This window comes from Pteropus vampyrus, unplaced genomic scaffold (assembly GCF_000151845.1).
Source record: "Pteropus vampyrus isolate Shadow unplaced genomic scaffold, Pvam_2.0 Scaffold47, whole genome shotgun sequence".
NCBI classification, from domain to species: Eukaryota; Metazoa; Chordata; class Mammalia; order Chiroptera; family Pteropodidae; genus Pteropus; species Pteropus vampyrus.
Genome location: NW_011888828.1, coordinates 272583 through 294190, shown reverse-complemented (window position 1 = coordinate 294190; position 21608 = coordinate 272583). Strand labels below are relative to the sequence as shown.

Below are 21608 nucleotides of genomic sequence, written 5' to 3'. Positions count from 1 at the left end.
GTAAAGTTTCATACATTCACATTGTTGTGCAACCATCACAGCCATCCATCTGCAAAACTTTTTCAGCAACTGAAAGTGAAACTCTGTACTCCTTAAACAATAACTCTCCATCCTTTGGTAACCTCTGTTCTGCTTTCTGTCTCTATGAATTTGACTACCCTAGGTACCTCATAAAAGTGGAATCATACAACAATATTTGTCCTTTTGTGTCTGGCTTATTTCACTTAGCATATTGCCTTCAAAGTTCATCCATGCTGTAGCTTGTATCAGAATTTCCTTCTTTTTTTTTAAGGATGAATGATCTTCCATTGTATGGATTTACTACATTTTGCTTATGCATTCATCAGTTAGTTGATGGATTTTTAGGTGTTTATAATTTTTGACTATTATGAATAATGCTGCTATGAACATTTATGTACAAGTTTTTGCATGATCATGTTTTCAATTCTTCTGGAGAGTAGAGGCTATTAGGTGGGACTGTAGAGGACTTTGATGAGTAATAAACATTGCTGAGAGGGATACTTCGATCACAATCCAGGGATGGACAGTGGCCAGTGGGACTCAGTGTCTCCTTTGAGGAAAGAGTGAGAAAGTTTTCATTTGTATAAAGGATAGTTGTATCTTGTTAGATAAAAGCTTGAACTTGTTATTGTAACAACTTGTAGAAGGGTGTATATAAATGCTAAGTAGCCTAATGGAAGAACTGTGCTGGTTACTAAGCTATTGCCTCTTAGATCCAAACCTACCTTTCTGTATTCTACCTTGAGTATAGAAGCCTGGGGCTCTCTCTACCAACCACATTCTTCCTTTGACAACTGAGTAGATGATGCCAATGCGGAGGGCAGCACTGGAGGGAAAATGAGGCGGAAGAGCTTTATTCTTTTGTGTCCTTGCTGTTCCTAGCAGTATCACCCTCCCTCTTCACCATGGCAGTAGCTGGTGATTCCAGTAGTGAATGTTTTCCACACACCCGGAACCCTTGCACTTCCTCAAATATATCAGAATCGGCTGGCTGTCATCTGCTTTATTCCTTAGAAGTCTGAGTCCCCGACAGGGCTTGTCCCAGCTCCACAGGGTCCTTTCTCTGAGCTCCTGAGGTAACAGTAAAGCTGGTAGAAGCTATTTCCTGCAGCACTGTCTCTGTGGTATCTGTGTTCCCTTTTTATCCTTTGTTTTCCAGAATTTATTAAATTTAATTATGTCTGTTAAATAACCAGTATGATTTCTGTTTTCCTGAGTGGACCTTGATACAGAAAGTACCAAACTATGAACAATCACTCATTGCCTTTTATCCAAACTGAATTCATTGGGCTCTATGATAACACAACCTAATGTAGAAGTATATTTAAAATGATTACCCATTTTCCAAGCAGAGCTCTTCTTTCTTCGAATACCTACAATAAATAAAAAAGAATAGAATGATTTCATATTTAATGGCTGAAATACCCATTATGAGAAAGACATCGTTGAAGTATGAAGAAGTAAATATTAAGTCTTTTCATTGTATCAGTTGGGTATAAAAAGACAGATTTCATTCCTGAGAAGGTACTTTACTTATTTTTAACTTGGGCAAGTTATCCTTTTGTAGTTTTCCTATGTGGAATAACTCATCATAAAAAAGAAGTAGTTTTTTTAAAGGCAAGAAAAGAATAGAATTGTAAAGTGAAATCAACTTTAGAATTTGAAGAGATGAAAAATGACAAAGGAAAAGCAGGAAAATGAAGATCCTCTCCCCAAATATTTCAATATCAGTAGTATGATAACTTGTGAAATTTATGAAAGAACAGCTGTTTTTATATTTCAGTATGTATACATGTCAGTGGGTATACATGTACTTATATGTTTGTAGGATTAGAAATTTGTATATATGTACCTTTGGGCTTACAACTCAGTGTTTATCTGTATAGGTTTGTTGTTATACACTATTTAGGACAGAAACTATGTCTTACTCATCTTCACATCTCCAGTGTAAAGTGCTGTACATGTAACATCACAGATACTCATGTTTGCTGGATTGAATAAATGTGGTTGGGATAATGAATATCCTTATAGATATATCAGTACAATGTGAGTCGTTTATATATTGGTGTAGAAGTGTTTTTCTGAGTATCAGTCATATGTGTATTTCAACGAGTGAGGAAGAGAAAACTAACATCAGAATGTTTGGCAGAGGAAGGAGTTATGGAGAGAGGAAGCAAGAGAAAGTAATGAACAGATGTGAATATCTCTCTTCCTCCCACACGTACACTCTGTCAGCTTTCAAAATTAGAACCAATGTTTTTCCCTTCTTTTTAGCACTACTAAATTCTCTAGCACTGCAAGAATGTTCCTACTTGGAAAGTAGCTCAGGCCTATTTCTTCCCTTTTTGTGGAGGAGGATGAGGAGCTGGTTTTGTGCTTCTAACAGACAATGTTTTCCTTCCTTTTTTAGACTCTCAAACTCTAGTTTCAAAGGTATTACAAAATGGGGATTGAAATGATTGCTTTGACAACAACCTCAAGGCCAGTGAAATGTCAGTTTTGCGTCTGGCCAGCAAATCTCATACATCACGGGTAGACAGTCTTTGCACATTAAAGAAAAAGAATGCCCTTCTCTCCTTCCTCCTAATTAACTACCACCTGGGTTACTAAGACCCTCAAGTAACAGTGACATTTAAACTCAGAATTTCTAGATAAAAATAGAAGAGAATCTAAAGAATATAGAAGATTCAAAAATCTAGATTCAAATATTTCCTGAACTCTACCCCTCTACCTAACCAAATCCTACCATCCTCTATGGCCCACTCCAAGACATCAGCACCAGCACTTTTCTGATGCCCAGTGATCTATCTCCTCCTAACTCACACTCCACTTACAGCCCGCACTCTACTTGATTTCTATACGGTTTGTTATGGCTCTCTAGTCATATCTGTTCATTTTATTTTCCCACGGAGGTTACAACTACTTTCTCTACACACTCCATAGGTTCCAATTCAGGCCCTCGATAAACCCCTAGTGACTGAACAACAGCAACAAAAAAACTTCCAAAGTAATAGAATTTTAGAGCTAAAAGAAAGCCTAAAGGCTTTGTTTGGGGGGGCTCAATTTCCTCATTTTAGAAAGGACAAGCAGAGGCCCAAAAGGATTATACTTACAGATTTTTAAAAATCACTGGTTACAGATTGTGTGTTCAGCTTAACTCTGTACTTGATTCCTCACTAGAACCTTGATCTTCCCTATCCTGACTTCCAGCTGCACATTCTTAATGAACTACTGCCCATGCTTTGGCCTTACAGTGGGAGAAGACAAGGTTGGATCCCAAGACCACAACCTCCTTTCAAAAGGAGGATGGGATAATCATCATGGTAGCCAATGACAGTATGAAGCACTGGAAACAAAGGGGCACTGACTTGAAGGGGAGAGGGGAATCAGCAAGAAGGTAGCAGGAAAGGAGTAGGGTAGGAGGTGGGGAATATTATTCAGGCTAATGACCAGTCTAAGCAGAGTCCGAGTGACAATAGAGAAAATAAACTTAGCCAACAATCCTTCATTTGCATGAAAGAATTGCATTTTGTAGTTCTGGCCTTTATAAACCCCGCTTTTCCTTGCTCTCTCCAAAGTACAAGTTGAGTTGCTACTTGAATCTGTGTCTCTCGGATTGCAATCCTTTCACTCAAAGAAATGCTTTTTGTTCCAGAGTGTTACTCAGTCTAAAACAACATTCTTTAAAGGGCCAACAACCAAGTTTAAGTAGAGTCCAAGCAAATCCAGTTTTTTACCAAAGGACATCTGGACCCAAGTAGAAACTGATGGGAATGAAGAGGGAAGGGAGAAACACTAGACGAACTCAGATCTAGTTCAGACTCTACCCTTGACAAGAAATATAATTTGGGACAAATTATTTAATTGTCAGGTCCTCAGTTAGACTTAGAATCTTAGATTCTCTGGTTTGAAGCAAGTCTTCATTTCAAAGATCTGTAGTCTTGTTTTTCATCATAAAGAGCTAGAAAACAAAGTATCAATTCAAAATGGAAATATTAAAATGGATCTTCTTTCCTCCAGAATGTTTATATCACTGGTTACTCAGAGCCTTTTGTTAAATCAAAATCCTACATTGTTATTTTAGTTGACACTGCAGTTACATATTTCACCATGTGACATCATCACAGTGTACGAGTAAGATATTTAGGGGCTCCTAAATTATGATTGATTAATGATAATGAGGTGCTTTTTTCAGAATGCCCTTTTAACGTGTACTGTACTACATCTGTGAACTATACTCGAAACAAAATGTTCGTTCCTTTCAATTCAAACACTAGATGAAAAGAAATCATATACTTTTAAAACATTCCTCCTCTCGAAATTCACAAGACTAGATGGAAAAGAAATACATTTATTTTCAAAGCATTCCTCCTCTCAAAATTCACCAAGCCTGAATTATTTTGAAATCTGTTACATTTGCCTATGTTGATGATGCTATTTTTATAAGCATCTGAATTTGAATTCAGTCTCTCTGCTTAAAGCCTGCTGTGAGGTTAAAATCCTGTGACTCTTATTTTTGTCTGAAATAGTTACATATATTGCACATTTTACTACCGAAGAAGGACAAAATTAAAACAAAAACAAAAAAAATGGGACCTCAAAATCGTACTGATCATTGGTGACAAATGCCTTGTTTTATTTATAAGTAATGAAATTAGTGTATGGATACTCTCTGGAAAGCTGTGTCCTTGGTATCTATAATCCCTTTCATACAGTTAGAATGTTGGATGTGGAAGAGACCTTCATGGTCATCTGTTTCAACCCACTCATTTTATAAAAGGAGGGTAGCAAAGCCCAGAGAAGGTAAGTGACTTACTCAAGTCATATGGGAAATTATTGGTACAGCTGATCTGGATGTTCCAGAATGTTCCATTCCCAAAGTTATTGTTCTTTGTTTATTTGTATTTATATTTGTTTTTAAAATTGGTTTAAAAGATGACATTTTATTGCACTGTATAAAGTAAAAAATGAAAGCTCTCTTCTAGCAGAGCCATCTCCTCCAGTGCCATCCAGCATTAGTGGTTTTCTTTGGAGGAAAACCATGATTAGTAGCTTGGTGTATGCATATATATATTCTATGTGTGTGTGTGTCTATTTACATTTATATACACACACACACACACGTGTATAATTACACACAAAGATTTTTAAAAATAATTTTACTCCAATCTAGAACCTAGCTAAACCAAAAAAAATAACTTTTTAGAATAAAATGGAAGGTCTGAATAGCAAAATAAATATCATCTCTAGAAATTATCATTAGAGTTGACAAAAGCTATTCAAGAACCAAGACAAGCCAATGCAATGCTTGCTGTAACACACGGCCCAGAAACCCCTCCAGGACTGAAGGACTTATTTACTCTCTCACCTGTTCGAGTGCTGCTGGCTGACAGTCTTGAGCTTGAGATCTGCCCTGTCTATGATCTTTAGGGGAGCTGTGGAGTCAATGGAGGCCTTATTGAGACTGCATCACAGCCCAGCTTCTTTCTCCACCCCAAACCTCTTCCCTTCCTCTTCCCTCCCCTTCCAGTGCTGATACCCAGAGCCTTCCTCAATCAACACCCTACATGCCCGTCTCTGAGTCAGCTTCTTTAGTAACCCAACATGTAACAGGCCAACAGGCAATTGAGATATATTTTTCCTCCCATAGCTCCTAAATCGCTTAAGATTTCTAATTTTTTGAAGAAAAATTCTGCAAATCAAGGCATCCAACGCATACATATTTCAATTCAAGTCACTTTTTCACATGTGTGTAAAACCTTCTCCATTCTATGCGAAAACAGATTTCAAAACTAAACACTGAGGTTTTTTGGGGGAAAGCAAAGAAGCTGTTATATAAACTGTTGGAGAACTAAGAGCATTGCAAACAGGTGATCAATAAATAATTGTTGAGCTGCATAATAAAGACTTTCAACAGACCTGTGTTGTTTATGACTAGACGAAAGCTGATTTTTTTTTTCTTTCTCTGCCTTTCCTTTCCTGGTCCCTCATTTTTTTCCAGACATACTCTTCTTTTCTCATTTCCTTTATTTTTTTCCTCCTTAGTCTCTCTCCCTTTTATTTCTCACTATTCCTATTGCTACACTGGCTCACTCCCAAAATCGCTCATTTCACATCAGAGGAGTAAAACGGGAAAGTACTGAGCAGGAGGGGTCAGGATTGGTGCTCCAGCTTTGCCAAAGTGATGAGCATATCTGTTTGGTTCAGAGAGGCAAAGGGTCAAATCTAGGCTAAGGAAGGAGGGATATAGGGAAAAAATGGTGAGAGTCAATGGAGAAGGTCCCAGGGAGTATAGCTGAACTCTGACTCCATTTCTTGTGCCTCAGGAACCATATAAGGCACTGGAGACACAGGGAGAAAAGACAGAATCTCAACTCTTAACACATTAGAGTCAAGTGGGAAAACTAGTAAATGGTGATGAGAGCAAAACAAACAAACAAACAAACAAACAAACAAACAAAAAAACCCAAAACCAAAACCAAAAGCAAACAAACAAGCAAAAAAAAACAAGCAGAAGGAGGCTTCCCATTTGAGTTGATTCTATAGGAGGCAATGAGGAGAGCATTGGAAAGGTGTTGAGGTGTGAGAAAGAATGGCTCTTCTGGGGGCCACTTAGTTGGCTTGGATATAGGATGAGAAGAAGCATTGGTAGTGCTTGGAACTAGGAACCTGGCAGAGGTCAACACGTGAAGGGTCCTCAATGTTATGCATGGGGGTTTGGAATTTACTCTTTGGTGTAGGGCCATTATCGGTTTTATATAATAGGATTAGATTGATATTTTAGAAAGATCATTCTGGGACTAGAATAGAGGATAGATTGGTAGGGATAGGGGCACTGGAACCAGTTAGGGGATTACTGCAATGCACCAGGCAAAGGGTGATTAGGGTGTGAACTGAGAATGTGGAACTGGAGGTATATGGAGAAAAGGGACTCAGATGAAGAGCTCTAGGAGAAAGACTCCTAGAACTTGAAAATGAATTAAATGTGGAGGAGAGAGGGTGCTGGGAGATACTCCTCCCTGGACCTGTAACATTCCCAAATGTCTTGGAATACCAGGAATGCAAGGCCCCGACTGCTCTATTCTTGGGCAATTTCTCCAAGTTGTTTGCAGCAAGGTGACCTTGAGCAATGAGGCCCTTCCTATCTTCCTTTGGGACCAAGAGCAGATTTGCTTACTGCTTACTATAAAACCAATGGATTCCCTGGGCTCATAGTTCCTCAGCTGTGATACAAACCCATGATGTATGCGGTATTTATCTGGGACCTTTGCATCATTCCTGTGGGACAAGGTGGACAAGGAGAATCAATACAAACATGATGTTCATACTGCTTGCTGCTCCGTGAATAATACAGTTCTTTGTCTCTGACCCAAGAATCTTGTGTCTTTTACTGTGAAACTGTAGTGTCTTCAATGCCATAAGTAACAGGCTAAGTTATTAACTAGTAAATTAGGGAAAATCAAATCCTAGACCTGACAAGGAGAAGAAAGATTTCTGGCCTGAGTGACTTGGTGTAAAGTGGTGTCTTTCCCTGGGGGAGGAACTGGTGTGTATGAGCAAGATAATGAGGTCAGTTTTATTGATGTTGACTGTATATTACTGCCACTAGGTGTGGTCCTTCTAATAGGTATAGTTGACCCTTAGAAATAGAAGGGATTTGACTGTCAACTCGCTTCACAGTCAAAAATCCACATATAAGTGCAGTTTAAACCTGTGTTGTTCAGGGGTCAAGCGAATTGATAACAGTAACTCACAGATCGGTTGGTAAATTCTGCCCCTAACTGAAGCAGGAACAGAAATCCCCAGAGGCTAGCCAATCTCGCACCCCAGCATGATACTCAGCTTCCCATCCTTGCAATCCTTTATAGGTATATTCTACCAGTGCCATCCAGAATGCAGGTGGGACATCAATTTTTTAGGAGAACATGAGGCTTGTAATCAGATGAGATTTTTTCATTTTGTTTATTTGGTTAATTGTGCAGCATTATCCAGTAACTGCAACTCTAGCAAGAAAATCTGGTTTTTTTTTTTTTTTTTGAAATCTGACTATCATCTTCTCTCTCATCCTGGTAGTTCTAGCAGAGAACCAGTGATTGAAGAAAAAAAAAGGTATTTGGGGTAAGAAAGAGGAGGAATGACAGTGGAGGAAAAAACAAATCTAAGACATTTCATCACAGGTAGGGACTCTGTGTCTATTGCCAGCCTTGCCCATATAGTGAGGGCTCAATATAAGTTTTTGCAAAAATCCTTTTTTTTTCATCTGTTATACAATCCTACACAATTTCTGTTCATATTCTGATAACCAAAATTTTACATTTTTTTTTTTCTTTAAGGCATGGATGCAACTGATAAAATAGCTTTGATCACTTACTTGGTCATTCAAAAGCTGATGGTTTAAGGGTGTCCAGGTACTCATCTTTGTCTGCATTTTGGGACCATCTGTGCTTTTTGGAGGTGCAAATGCCATCATGAAATAACTGGATATTCTTCCATAAGAAAAACTATACCTATCAGAAGAAATGAATAATATAATCTTTAGAATGCTAAAAATACTAGTACTGCAGAATCTTTTAGTATGTTGAGAGAGGGAATTGGGGGAAAGAACATTTATTGGGAGCACTTTATATATCAGGTACTTTATATGCCCAATTGAAGCTCATAACAATCTGGTGAGGTGGTAGGTTTTAGCTCATTTTGTAGGTAAAGAAAATGAAACTCATTGAAGTTACATGCCCAAGGTTTCATAGACAGTGGTAGAATTGGAAATCAGATACAGGTCTATTTAACTCTATTTTCACTGGACCACAGAAGGAAATCTAGAATCACTCCTTGGCGGAAATAAGTATTTTACTTTATAAAATCATAGTGTGACATAAAACACTCCTTGTCCTTTGTGTCTTTCTTCCTCTCCTCGTAACATTCTGACATCTAAGTAACGAAGGTTCTAGCTTGATACTATATTTAAAAAGTAGAACGATACAATGTAAAAAGCTAAGTCTTTAGAGATGAACAGATTTGGGCTTATTGGGGGAAATGTGTAGTTTTTAGATACCCACTATATGTCTGCCTTCATTCGATTAAAGCATTATAATTTCCATGATGAATTACTTTCTCCCCATTGTTCAGAGTTTGTTGGGTTGGTTAATCAAGGTGGCCTCTCCTTCCCTGGCCAAGAGGTGGTCACGAGACTGAGTTAGGCCAGTTAGATTGACACTGACTTATCCTTACTTTACAGCTAAGGTGGTCATTAAAAGTAGCACTGATCCTGTTAGGTTGTTCCTGCCGCCTCACCCCTCAGAAGCCTCTAGTTATTTCTTGTCCATTTTGTGAGCCCCCCGATATCCTTGCAATAAATTTCCTCTTTTGCTTGTATTAGCTAGAATCTATTTCTGTTGTTTACAACCAATTTTTTTTTTTTTTTTTTTTTAGTTCATACATGTTTGATCCTGGCTCTAAAGCTTAGCAGCTGTATAACTTTTTGCAAGTTATTTAATCTATCTAAGCTTCAGTTTCCTCATTTGAAAAATACAAATGTATGTAGCTACCCTCAACTGCTGTTGTGAAGATTAGAGAATAAGGGTCCTGCAGGCTGCCTGTCAGACAGGTGGCCTCGATAAGTAGTAACTTCCTTGCAGCCTTTCTTAGAACTTTCTGCCATTCATAGAGTTCCTCAATATCTGTCCTTCAGAGGGCTATAACAAAATATTTTTAAGGTGGAAAATATTTAAAGCAGACTGATGGTAGCTTCAATATATGTCTTCAGTGTTTCCATCTTCCTTCCTCTCTTGAAGGTGGGTTTCATATAGGAAAGCAGTGGTGATGCCTGAGGGGACCAGGGCTTGCCTGCCTGATTTATTGGCTCCAAATATTACAACAGCAAATATTGGACATTAAAAAAAAAAAGCATTAGTTTTTGACTGATATGAGATTCCCCCAAATGTTAGATCTAAAATCTTTGAGGCTCTCGCTTGACATGTAATATTCTCTCTCAGGTTTAAGTTATAGCTGAAGATAAAGCCAATGTTTTAAAACCTCAGTGGCATCTTTAGATAATACCTTCTTGTACTTTGGCAGCTACAAAAGTACATGTGAGTAGGCAAATTATAGATACAAAGCATGGTCACTGAGTCTAGATCTGCCCAGTTAAAAATTACATATTTCTTTTGTCTGTTGTTATTTATTTACATTTGACCTTTCTTATTAAATCAGTTGTTTTTAATTTTTTTTTTTTTTTGAGGGCCAAAGAACTCTTTGAGAATATGATGAAAGCCATGAATCTTCTCCCTGGAAAAATGCATGTGAACATAAAATTTTGCCAACCTCAGGTTAAAAACTCCTGCTGTAAGCTGAGAAACTCTCTTCCCAGTTTGTATAGGAAACAAGCTAGGCAAAATTTTTGACAAATTTAGGACAAAGAAGCTATGTGGGGGCCTCTCCAAGGACCTGCACTGGTTGTTTTATTTTTATTTTTGTTCCTCAGAAATAGAAATTACTTGAATTAGACTTTCTTCAAATCGACTTGAGAAAAGTTTGGTTTTCAGGAGATGGGCCTATCCAGAAGAAGCAGCCCTCTTATAGTCCTGGTGAAGCAAGCAAATAGGGTGTCCTGCCCTGTCCTTTGTCATTGTCCTTTTACAATTTTTTCCTCCTCTTTCTGTTCCAGAAGATGGGCAGTGTGCATATCTGCATGCACACACGTTCATGGTATAGACCTCTGAGCACTATTCAAAGACAGATGGTTTTATGTAACATACTCAAAAATAATTGTCCCCACTCCGTCAACAAGACAAAGCAAGTTGTCTTCTCCTCCTTAGACATATAAAGCTTGTTGCTTTTTTGTGACCTCTTTTCTCTTTAATGGCTTTCCCTGAATGTTCATCTTTAATTTTTCTTTGGATAAAAAGGAAAAAGGAGGGCATATGGTCCTAGCCTCCAAAGTATGGTTCTAGTTCGACATTTAACAGCAAGGATGGGTCCTCTGGTAAAGTTCCAGTGGCCACACATCTCCACTTTCATCTTCTAACCCATTCTTCACATAGTCATCATTATTCAACTTTACTAAGGACGTGTTAGGCCTGTGTTAGGGGTACAAATATTAGGGTCTTTGCTTTAATGGAGCTTACAGTCTACTGTTAGAGAGGTTTTTGTTTTGTTTTTTTACAAATAAAAATTATATAAAGTGTACAATGTGATGTTTTTATATATGTATGCATTGTGAAAAAATTATTACAAATGATTTAATATCCATCACCTCCTACAGTTACCATTTGTGTGTGTGTTCAGAAAACTTGAGATGTACTCTCAGCAAATTTCCAGTATATATTAACTATAGTCACCATGCTGTACATCAGCTTTCCGGAACTTATTCATCTAATAACTGTACCCTTTAACCAATATCTCACCTTCCCACCCCCTAGACTCTGGTAACCAACATTCTATTTAGGGAGGTATTTATCAAAGGACCAGTTAATCATATTACTTTTCAGCTCAAAAACCTTCAGAACCTCACTAATGGCTACAAAATATCCAGACTCTTTAGCATGCACATCTAGGCCCACTATGAATTTACCTCAATTTATCTTTTCAGCTTCATCTGCCTGTCTCTCCCTTTATGCATTATCTGCTCAGACACACTGAACTTCTCAATACTCAGAGAAAATAATACAAACTCTGTTTCTTTGCTTATGTGGTTTTCTGACATCGTTCACCTAAATCCTAACCTCATAAAACATAAATGTGCTCAATAGATATTTTGTTAAGTCAACTGAATGAATGAATGCAACGGTGGAGTGGGGGCTGTTTAAGGATTAAAACTAGTGAAAATGTACAGTGAAACTTGGAATATTATGAATTGAGTACTGGGATTACACTCAGGATTATCGGGTTTTCATTTGGAATTTACAGAGCAGAAGAAGGTTGAGTTTCTCTGCTAATACACAATGCACCCACTGAACACTGCAGCATTATTAGAGAAGGGAACCTCAGATATTATCAAGTATCAGGCAATAGGGTATGGTTAGATTTACCATAAGATAAAATACAATTTTATCTTATCAACTAGTTAGAAGGAAAGCAAAAGCTATAATACAATACAGAGAGATAGTTCTTGATAGATATAGAAATAATTATTTGTTGGTCATTAATTTCACAAATATTTAGCATCTGGCACTTCAACTGCAGCTGAAACAGAGCAAAATGTAATCTCCAGGAACACTAACAAGGCATCTGAGAGGCCCAAGAGGATCTGAGAGTGGAGCTCTCAAAAGAGTCTCCATCTTTTTCATGCACTATCCACTACCTCACCTTTTAGCTCGTCTCCCTCTTCAAGCCTCAAGCGCTGGTGTTGCCATAGTTGCTTTTTCTTTGACTCTGCCCAGTCCCCACCCCTCCTTAGCTTCCAGTAGTCCAATCACTATCCATAAATCCTTTCTCTGGCATCCGGGGTCTCTTAGGCAACAATGTGTGGTTTCTTGATTGGCCAGGAGATCTAAGAGGGCTGGCTCCAAAATTGGGCACACGGATAAAATGAAAAAGTGTGAGTGCCGGTGGGGTAGGAGGGGTTGCAGTCTCCCAATATAATGCTAAAGCGAAGCTACATCCAATCCTGAAATAAGCAGCATTGAAAGCCCTCATTCAAGACATATTTATGTTCTAAATCAGGCCAACCTACTGAGCATGTCCAATTATATTGCTCTGGTCACTATGAGGCTCCGAAACGCAAACTCCACTTTTCCAGGTTTTAAGAGTGACCAACAGGTAAAAGACAGTTGGAGGCAAAAGAATTCACAACTGGTTCACTGAAAGAATAGCACCTGCAACAGGAAGTGGAAGGACGTGGGAAAATTGCCCAACATACAAACTCATAAATGCTCCAACATTAATTTTAATTTATCAGATTAAGGAATTCAGGCTGACTAACAGATACACCTTGGAACCAGCAGATGGCACGCCTTAATAAGAAAAACTCCAAATGTGGAAAATTTTACAATCCGGTCTAATTTAATTAAGTTTATTGAGCACCCACCATGTAAAAAGGGATGGAGTGAGAATACCGGCATAAAAAAGAAATCAAATGAGGAAGACTGGAAAATACAATGTGTAAAATAACTAATGTAAGGCCCACAATGATAACTTGCTGTGATAGAACTATATAAACAAGTGCTGGCAAATAACCAAAAATTCAAAATTCCAGACGGAGCTTCCTTGGTAAGTGTGAAGCAGTTCTTATAGGCAGCAGATTACAAAACAAAACAAAACACATACCTCCCCACAAAAAAAAACCAAAAGTCTTTCCTCACTAAAATAGATAAGAATATACTCTCCTCCAACTTAAATGTAAACCCTAGGTTTGTATTGTGTTTCACAGTTTTGAAATAGACAGTATTAGTATATCTCCAATTTAAAAAGAAAAGGAAACATCAAGCTCATAGAGATCGATGATTTCTTTGAGTTAACAAAGGATCTGTAAGTAGCCAAACTGAAATTAGAACCTAGATTGTCCAATTTCAGCCTGGTGGTTTTTTTTTTTTACATGACCAGGTTGTATGTAAATGAATAAACAAAGCCTTTGGAGGTGGGGGTGGGGGTGTGGCCTGAGGGAGGTATGTAGATGAAATACTAAATTACTATGTATTACCAGCTAACATTTATGGTTTCAAAACGGGTTCATCCAGAAAGAGACCAGTTTTAACACCATGCTGTTAAGAGTGCTGTCTTCTGTGAAGTTCCCGCTCATTAAAGCCTTTCCATTGGTGATTGCAACATGGAATGAAAGAGAGATGGGATAAAAGAGAGCATCGCACTTTATCCCTGTTGGATTTGAATATGTTTATCTCTGAAAATAAGGTTCCTTTCGTCTGTTCTTTCAACCAGCACCCTCTGGGCCTCCAGTCTGACTTCTGATCCCCGCTCCCAACTATCCCCCAGTCTGAATGACACCATTCAGCTTGTTCATAGTGAGCACATCAGCTCAATGTCTGTGATATTTCAACATCACTTTTAAATGAAGCATTTAAAAACCAAGAGAAGTTTGGAGACTTGTCTAAGAAAAAACCTTGTATCCCACTGAGATTTTAAAAAATACCAACACTTTTGTTTCACGTGTGTGATTAATAGTTGAATCCTCTTTTATACACTTCCCAGATCTCATTCCCCTCCCTGCCTGTCTAGAGGCAACCACTGTCATGAAATTGGTGTGTAACCTACTTGTCCGATTTTTATTCTTATTATATATACATGTTTGCCCTCATAAACAATGACTAGGTGTTCTTAAAGAGGTATGATAACTTACATATTTTGTAGTTTTTTCAATGTTATAGTTGAGATTTAATCATGTTGATGCATTCAGTGATAATTTCTACGTCATTTCCACCTTCCCATGTGAGCTATATATCTTACACCTGACAGTTTTCACAGGACACTGTGTAAATTGCATAAAAATGCATCTGGCTGCACATCTCTAGAGGCTCTGCAGGTGCAAGGAATCTGGAAATATATAAAGCAGATAGTTTTTCACATACATTATTTGCCTCCTCACTCACCTTCAGAAAAGGCAGTTTTGGCTCCACAGGATTTACTGGCTTGCTTAGAATCAGCTTAAAGATTAACATTACTTTTTTTAAAAAAATTGATACTGCACAAGTATTTATTAGGACAATTGAAAACATCACTTTAGATCTCATTTATTATGCTTTTTCCCATAGCTCACCTTCTGATGTTAAACTATATTTATGGCTGTCTAAGCTTAATACTCAATATTTACTTAACTTTTATTGAGCACCTTTTAAAATTTGTGGTAAAATACATGTAACGTACAATTTACCATCTTAACCATTTATAAATGTACAGTTGAGTAGTGTTAAGTACGTTCACATTGTTGTACGACAGGATCAATACTACCTGAAGTCCTGCGTGTTACCAACAGAACAAAATGATGCATCTAAAGTCTAGGTTGAAAAGGAATGGAAAGGGAAAAAAAAGGTCAAACGGTGTGGTGAAAAAGAACAGCTTTGGCCTTGAATGAATCTAGACGGCCATGAAAACACTGTGTGGCTTTGGGTAAGTTGTTTAATCTTTCTGGGAATTTTCTCTTCTCAAAAATGCTCTAAGAACATTTTCTGTCCTAAAATTATGTAGAAAAAGAGAAAGGAAACACGTCCTAAGGAGCAAAAAGAAGGGGCATGCTACCAACAACCACAAGCTCCACCTGTTCATTAAGGTTTTGGCAGAGGCTATAACCTGTTCTTGGCAGAGGCTATATCTCGCCTGCTGTTTCAGCGTGGAACTCCGAAACAGGCCAGTTGCCTACCTCTACTTGCGCCGAGTGCCACACACAGCACTCGGTGACTCGCCCCTTGACCACCTCCAATGAGGTTTGGGCGGTTTTGCAATAATAGCATCATAGGCTGGGGGGATGAGACTCGTCGCGTTGTCTCAACAAGAGAGGGAGAGAAAGCTTTGCAAAGAGTGATGAGCACTTTTAAGAAAAACGCTTCCAGAGCTGGGAACGGCTCCGCTGGGGCAAGACAGCTCAAGGCGTCGCCCAAAGCGCGAGGCGGAGAACAACGAAGCGCTCTGAACCGCGCGGGCGCAGCCTGGCTCAAAATGGGAGCGCTCGGCCGAGCGTGCGCAGCGCGCCTGCGCCGAGCGTGCGGGCGCGCGCGCGCGCGCTCCCTGGGCCGCGCGCCCCGGCGCTCGCGAAAGCTCGCGGTCGCTCCGAGGCGCGCACCGGCGGTTCTCGCTCGTTCGCTCGGTTTACCTGGGGGATCCGCGGCGGTCTCCGGCCCGCGCTGCAGCCCCGCTGGAGCCCGGCCCCACGTTGTGAGGTGAGCTCCGAGGCGTGCGGGCTCCCGGCCGGGGTAGCGGGAGCGTGGGGAAACGCGGAGGTGCCGCCGCCGCCGCCGCCGCTGCCCGCTCCCCTGCCTCACCCTGTGCGGAGGAGCCACCAGCAGCCCCCGCACCTCCTCCTCAGGGATCGTTATTCTCGTCGGGGCCAAAACAAAAGCTTTAGGCGCCGGGTTGTGGCGGGGAGGGGGTCGCGAGGGTTTCTCGGGATCGAAAGCGGGCCGAGGGGGTGCGGAGGAGCCGATTTTGGGGCTGAGGTGGCAGATGCCTGGGGAGCTTATTAACCCTCTCTGTACTCAGCTCACGCTGGGCAACCTGTGCGAGTGTGGACCGCGAGTCCCTCTCCGCCACCCTCGGCCCACACCCTTCTCCGGGGGACGTGCCGGAGTCCCCACCCAGAGCCCGCTGCCGGGGTCCGCGCCGCGGGGGCGTGTGGCGCTCGGCTCCCGCCGGGAGCGTGGGTGGAGGACGCGGCTGCCAGCCGGGGGAGGACAATGCACCGAGAGCTCCAGCGTCCCGGGCCCCTGGGGGCGGCGGGAGCCCCACGTTAGGATTTCCTCCTGCCTGGACGTCGTTTTATCATTTGGCCGACCTCTAATTTCCAAAGCCCAAAAGTTGTCCCTTCCTTCCCATCAGTTTGCAAAGTCGGCTCTCCCTCCCAGACGCTTCTCCCCTTTTTATGCTGTTTGCCATAGGTGCTGCTGGGTAATTAGTAGATGGCCTCTGAAATAAAGGTGCTGTTACAATATTTCAAGACATTTTAACATATTTTTAGAGATTTTTCAAATCTCAGGAGTCTTGGAGTTAGGTGCTTCCTCTGTAAGAGAGGGCTTTTTTTTTTTTTTTTTTTTAAAGAACAAAAGCGCATGCCATTAATTTAGGCACAGGAGTAGACTTGAAGTTGAAAAATAACTACCCTATAAAAGAGATCCAGTTTTTTTTTGCCCAGTATAAATGAAAATTTGAATTTTGATTCCTTTCTTAATTTAAGGCAGATGCGACAGCAAAGCAGACCCAACAGCTTCGTAAATAACTGTTACGTGAAAATATCCAAACAAAATCTTATTTTGTAAAAGTTGTTTTGGTAGACCCGTAATGTCCATTTATGGGAAATGGGTCACTTTGCAAAGCCAGTAGCACAAGAATAAGGAAACAAAGACCTGACTGACATTGGGGATGTTACCTCCCTCCTTAGCCTTCTTTTAGCCTTTAGTGATGTGCTGACAGTCTAAGGAATAGATAAATCCTTAGTTCTGTTATTAAGAAGCAATTACCCCTTAAGATAATGCTTTCCATCATAGTTTTAAGCAAATCAATACTATCTCTTTCCTCTAGGAAAAAAAAAATTTTTACTTGAAGTACCAAACCACATCAAGGTGGGAAGATTGAGAGTTGAAGTAGGAAAGAGGTGTAAAAGCTTAACAGGGTGGGCTTGGAAGAATAGAGCTGAAGATAAAATATAATTAAGAGACAACCCTTCTCTTACCATGTTACCTTTTATTTAGTGAACTAATGTGTACCTTCTCTACCCTAATGCTTTGAAACTGTCAGGAAAAAAAGTAATCAAGCCTAGCATCCTACCTTATTTTTCACCCTTTCCTCGCCCCCCCCCATCCACTACTAATATTCTCTACCTCCACTTCTAAATTTATAAGTGACCCATTAGAAGAAGAAAAGACTATAGAATCTTTCATTTTTTTCCTTATCTTAGCGACTATATTCCTTGGAGCTTTATTTTGTGCTCTGAACATTTAGGTGGATTTTTCTTGGGAGTTCCATGATTGAGAGATGTTTGAAGTAGGGAGAGTTGAGGAGAATTTAATAGTAAAGTGCACATTCTTTCTTTGTATAGTACAATGTGAAAGCTATCATTGGGTAAGGATATAGGAGTTTTTGACTCACAGTAAGTCCTCTGTTTCCCACTTGACAGGAAAAAATATTTCTAACCAACTTCAATTTTTTATTAGTTTGTTAGTAAAACTATAAGATTTTATACTCAAAACTTAATTGTGTATTAGTTTGTTCATATCAGACTGCTATTGATTTTATATTCTTCAGGAGATGGGATAGGGGACAGCTCCTACCGCATCTTTCCCTTCTTTCACAAGAGAGAGTGGTGTTGGCCTCAAGTTTTTTTAATCCCTAAAACTCTGAAATTATAGTTGCTTAAACATACAGCTGCCCACAAAAAGAGCAATAACGCAAATAAAAAGAATGGTTTGGAAAATACGTACTGGAGAAATTATTCAATATAGATTTGGAAAAAGATGTGCTGCAGGGTTTGAAGAAAGAAATGAAGGCTTTTAATAGTGGCATTTCCATAAGGCTAGGAATAAATGTTTGAAGAGTAACAACTCTTCACTGGCTAGGAAGGAGTTTTAACTGTGTGTCAAAAATGACTTCTCTTCGCTTTCCAATTCATTATGCTGAGAAATATTGACAGTTTTGGTGGATCCAAGAAATACACTGCAAATGAAGTTTGAGATGAATATAACTAGGCTAATCGGCTTTTAAAAACAAATACTGGTGTTGGCCCAAGTTTTTTGTCTTACTGAAATAATTTTATAGTCAAAGCATACAAACGATACAGCCTTGCTAATGGAAAAAATCAGGGGCTCGATATTAGAGAATTTTCTGATGAACAGATTTTAATTGGAAAGAGAAGCTGGATTAGAATTTCAGCCTGCTTTTATTTTTTTTAAGTCTAGAATCTGGTCATCTTTTAGCTTTCTAGCTTTGTTTTCAGGTTAGTTTTAAAAGATCTGCTTTCTTTAATCTTAAAAGTAACTTATAATTTATAAAATGGACAGGATTTTGATGTTCACTATTCATTTTCATTTTGAACCTAAATATATTTGTTTTTCCTTTTTTTTTTTTTTTTTAAAAAAAAAGACCTATCACTCAGCACATTGGAAGATTAGGCTATTGTAATCAGTAAATGACAATTAACTTTTAAAATTAGAAATAAAGTAATAAAGGTCAGTGAAGAGATATTCTGAGATTAATAGGAATCTATACCCTATGAATTAAATATGTAGCTATATAAACTTTCTTTTAGCAACAATGAGGCAATATTTTGAGAATAAATTTATTTTTTAAATAATAAGATGTGGAAAACAAAAGGCAAAGACCACATGGGTTTTAGGAACGGAACACTTAGAGCAGTGAGTATGCTCTGAGTATATGTTTTGTCTTTCTAACACAAGAATTTCCTTGAGAGAAGAAACTCTGTTAGAGGTAGTCATTGTAATAGTTATTATAGTGTATTCTTAGAAAACTCCTCTGAAAGAAGACAAAGAATATCCCTTCTGTTTCCACTGTAGAGTCACTGTGTGTGAGGCAACCTTTAGATGGTATTTCTGAATTGGAAATGCAAAATGTTGTCTACATTTGTAGAGTGTCAAGAAAATTAAATCTAAACTGAGAATGATGAAAGAGATCACTTTCTGTATAAAGTATAAATTGGAATAGAATTGCTGAACATAATCTTTTGTTTCAGGACCCTCTTGACAAGCCCTCAGGGCCCACTTTTGTCATTGTTTCTTCTGGGATTCAGCCTGCTTTCCTCTTCACAGTTGCCACCTCCTGCTTTTTCCGCCTGAGTTCTTTGGGTCTGGCTTTGCCACCCGCCTGGGAAGACAGCTTTCCAAGATTGCATCCCCTTTCCCTTTATTGCTGCCCTTAAGGACAGATACTCAACTGATTGTATTTTAAGGGCTTTTACTTTTTATCATCAAAAGAAAATGTAATTGGAAAATAACAGATTTTTTGTGTTACATATTTATAAAAATTGCAGATTTAAATGTTTCCAGTCCTTTTTGTTTTCAGATGGAATGATAATCAAGTACTTAATCTGAAAACGGTTTCCAAGTATCTTATATTGCTCTATTGAGAAGTGAATGTGCCTGCTTTCCCGTAGGTATGGCATGCATAACTGGTCCCTGGCCCCGAAGCTTTTATATTATCCCAGCAGGTCCTTTTATTCAGTTGAAATTTTGTAGATTTCTGTAGTAAAAAATTTAATATCAGTAAGAATGCCAAAACAGCTGTTAACCTTTATTTAACAAGTTGCTGTATTTGGGTAGGACCTTTTTGGGTTGATAATCTCTGTCCTGCATGTCTAGAACTTCAACTTACAGCTTTTCTGTGGATGATCCTACCTTTGGAAAAATAACTTTTGCTACCCACACACACGTGATCCTGACTAGTAGCAGATATTTCATTATGTTATTGAAAAGTGATTCGGAATCTATATCAAAGGTTTAAAAAATGTATATACCATTTGATTCAACTGATAAGTGAACTGATTTTTTCCAGTATTAAAAATCAATTGACTCATACTAAATTGATCATCACATTTTTGCTTTCTTACTAACTACAATAGGGCAGTAATGTGTCCCTTGGCTTGTTGCTTGCTGTGTAGTTATCAGCCAATAAATCAGTGATTCAACTAGTATTTATTTATTCTTGTCAGCTAGTTAGCACATATTTATAGGTTTAGCAGAGTTAATTATTCCATAAACAAAGTAATGAACCATAAGTTCTTTAACAAAATCTCACAGCATTTATAATATTAAATAATTGAAACGTGCATGTATTTTTGATAAAAATAATATATATATGCTTTTATAAGTTATTTTTCATTTTATTTTTACTTGTTACTGTCTTACCATGTTAATAAATATAGACCTTGCTTATCATTTTTAATGATTATATACTATTCCACTATGTGATTGTACCATAGTTTATTTAACCAATCCCTTATTGGTAGACTTTTATGTCAATTTCAGTTTTTTATTTTTAAATAATGTTACACTAACATTTTGGTTATGCATCACATGTACTTGTGTGTTTACTTACTTTCATAGAATAAATTATAGAATAGATTTGCTGGATCAAATTTTAAGAGCTTTTAATGTAAGTAGCCATTTTTTTAAATACCAACTAGTATTACATTCTCACCAATAAATAGTATTTGAAAATGTTGGAATGTTGACAGTGTTCTTTTCCCTGCACCCGCTCCTGTACTATATTCTATCATTGTTATTTTGCCCATCTGATTGCCCTTTCGATTGACAAATATGATGTTATCTCACATTTGCATTTTTTTATTAGTAAAGTTCAATATCTTTTCATGTGTTTACCATTAGTATTTCTTTTCCAAATTTATGTTCTTTTTCCATTCTTTCTATTAAAGTGTTATTCTTTATCTGTTTTTTTAAATTCATTTTATGTATTTTGCTAAGCATATAATTATATTCAAATATATCTGTGCTCTTTTAAATTATTCTATTTCAGGATAGCATTTCTCAAAACATGACTTATGGACCACTTATAACTAACTATACCTGAGATAATTGTCAGAATGTGTGTTATTCTATAGAGATTAAGATTTCTTAGACCTGTGGGGGGGATTCATGAATCTGCCACTCATTAAAATTAGAGAACCACTGATTTGGGGGACATAAAATTTGTTAAGATTTTTGCTGTTCTTATATTTGTCTCACCACAGTTGACTTTAAAATATTTTTTTAATATTCATAAACTACAGTCTTGGTACATTAAGATTATTGTCTTAGCCCGGCCTAACATAATAGATTTTACAAAGATTTAAAAAAAATGTTTTACTGTATGGTAATATGGATGTCATAGGGCATAAAGAAAGCTTATAAGACAGTGGGAAGCTTTACTGGCAAATGAGGCAAAAGGAATAATTGAGAAGAAATCAGGTAAAATAGGTGGAG

General features: G+C 38.3%; 2 protein-coding genes across 4 annotated transcripts in view; one reads left to right on the top strand and one right to left on the bottom strand.

Annotated features, from left to right (window-relative positions):
• FBXO16 (F-box protein 16) overlaps positions 1-12441 on the bottom strand; it is a 51748-nt gene extending 39307 nt beyond the window's left edge. For all 3 annotated transcript variants that reach the window (XM_011359332.2, XM_023530171.1, XM_011359333.2), the window contains exons 1-3: positions 12325-12441; positions 8393-8528; positions 1359-1394 (exon numbers count right to left, since the gene is read on the bottom strand). In XM_011359332.2, the coding sequence (XP_011357634.1) occupies positions 1359-1394; positions 8393-8491 (135 nt within the window). In that variant the 5' untranslated portion in view covers positions 8492-8528; positions 12325-12441. The remainder of the gene's footprint in view (positions 1-1358; positions 1395-8392; positions 8529-12324) is intronic.
• A 3260-nt stretch (positions 12442-15701) lies between these two features.
• Positions 15702-21608, top strand: part of FZD3 (frizzled class receptor 3) — a 68212-nt gene continuing 62305 nt past the window's right edge. Inside the window, exon 1 of the mRNA XM_011359331.2 lies at positions 15702-15845. The gene's annotated coding sequence lies outside the window, so the exon portion shown is untranslated. The remainder of the gene's footprint in view (positions 15846-21608) is intronic.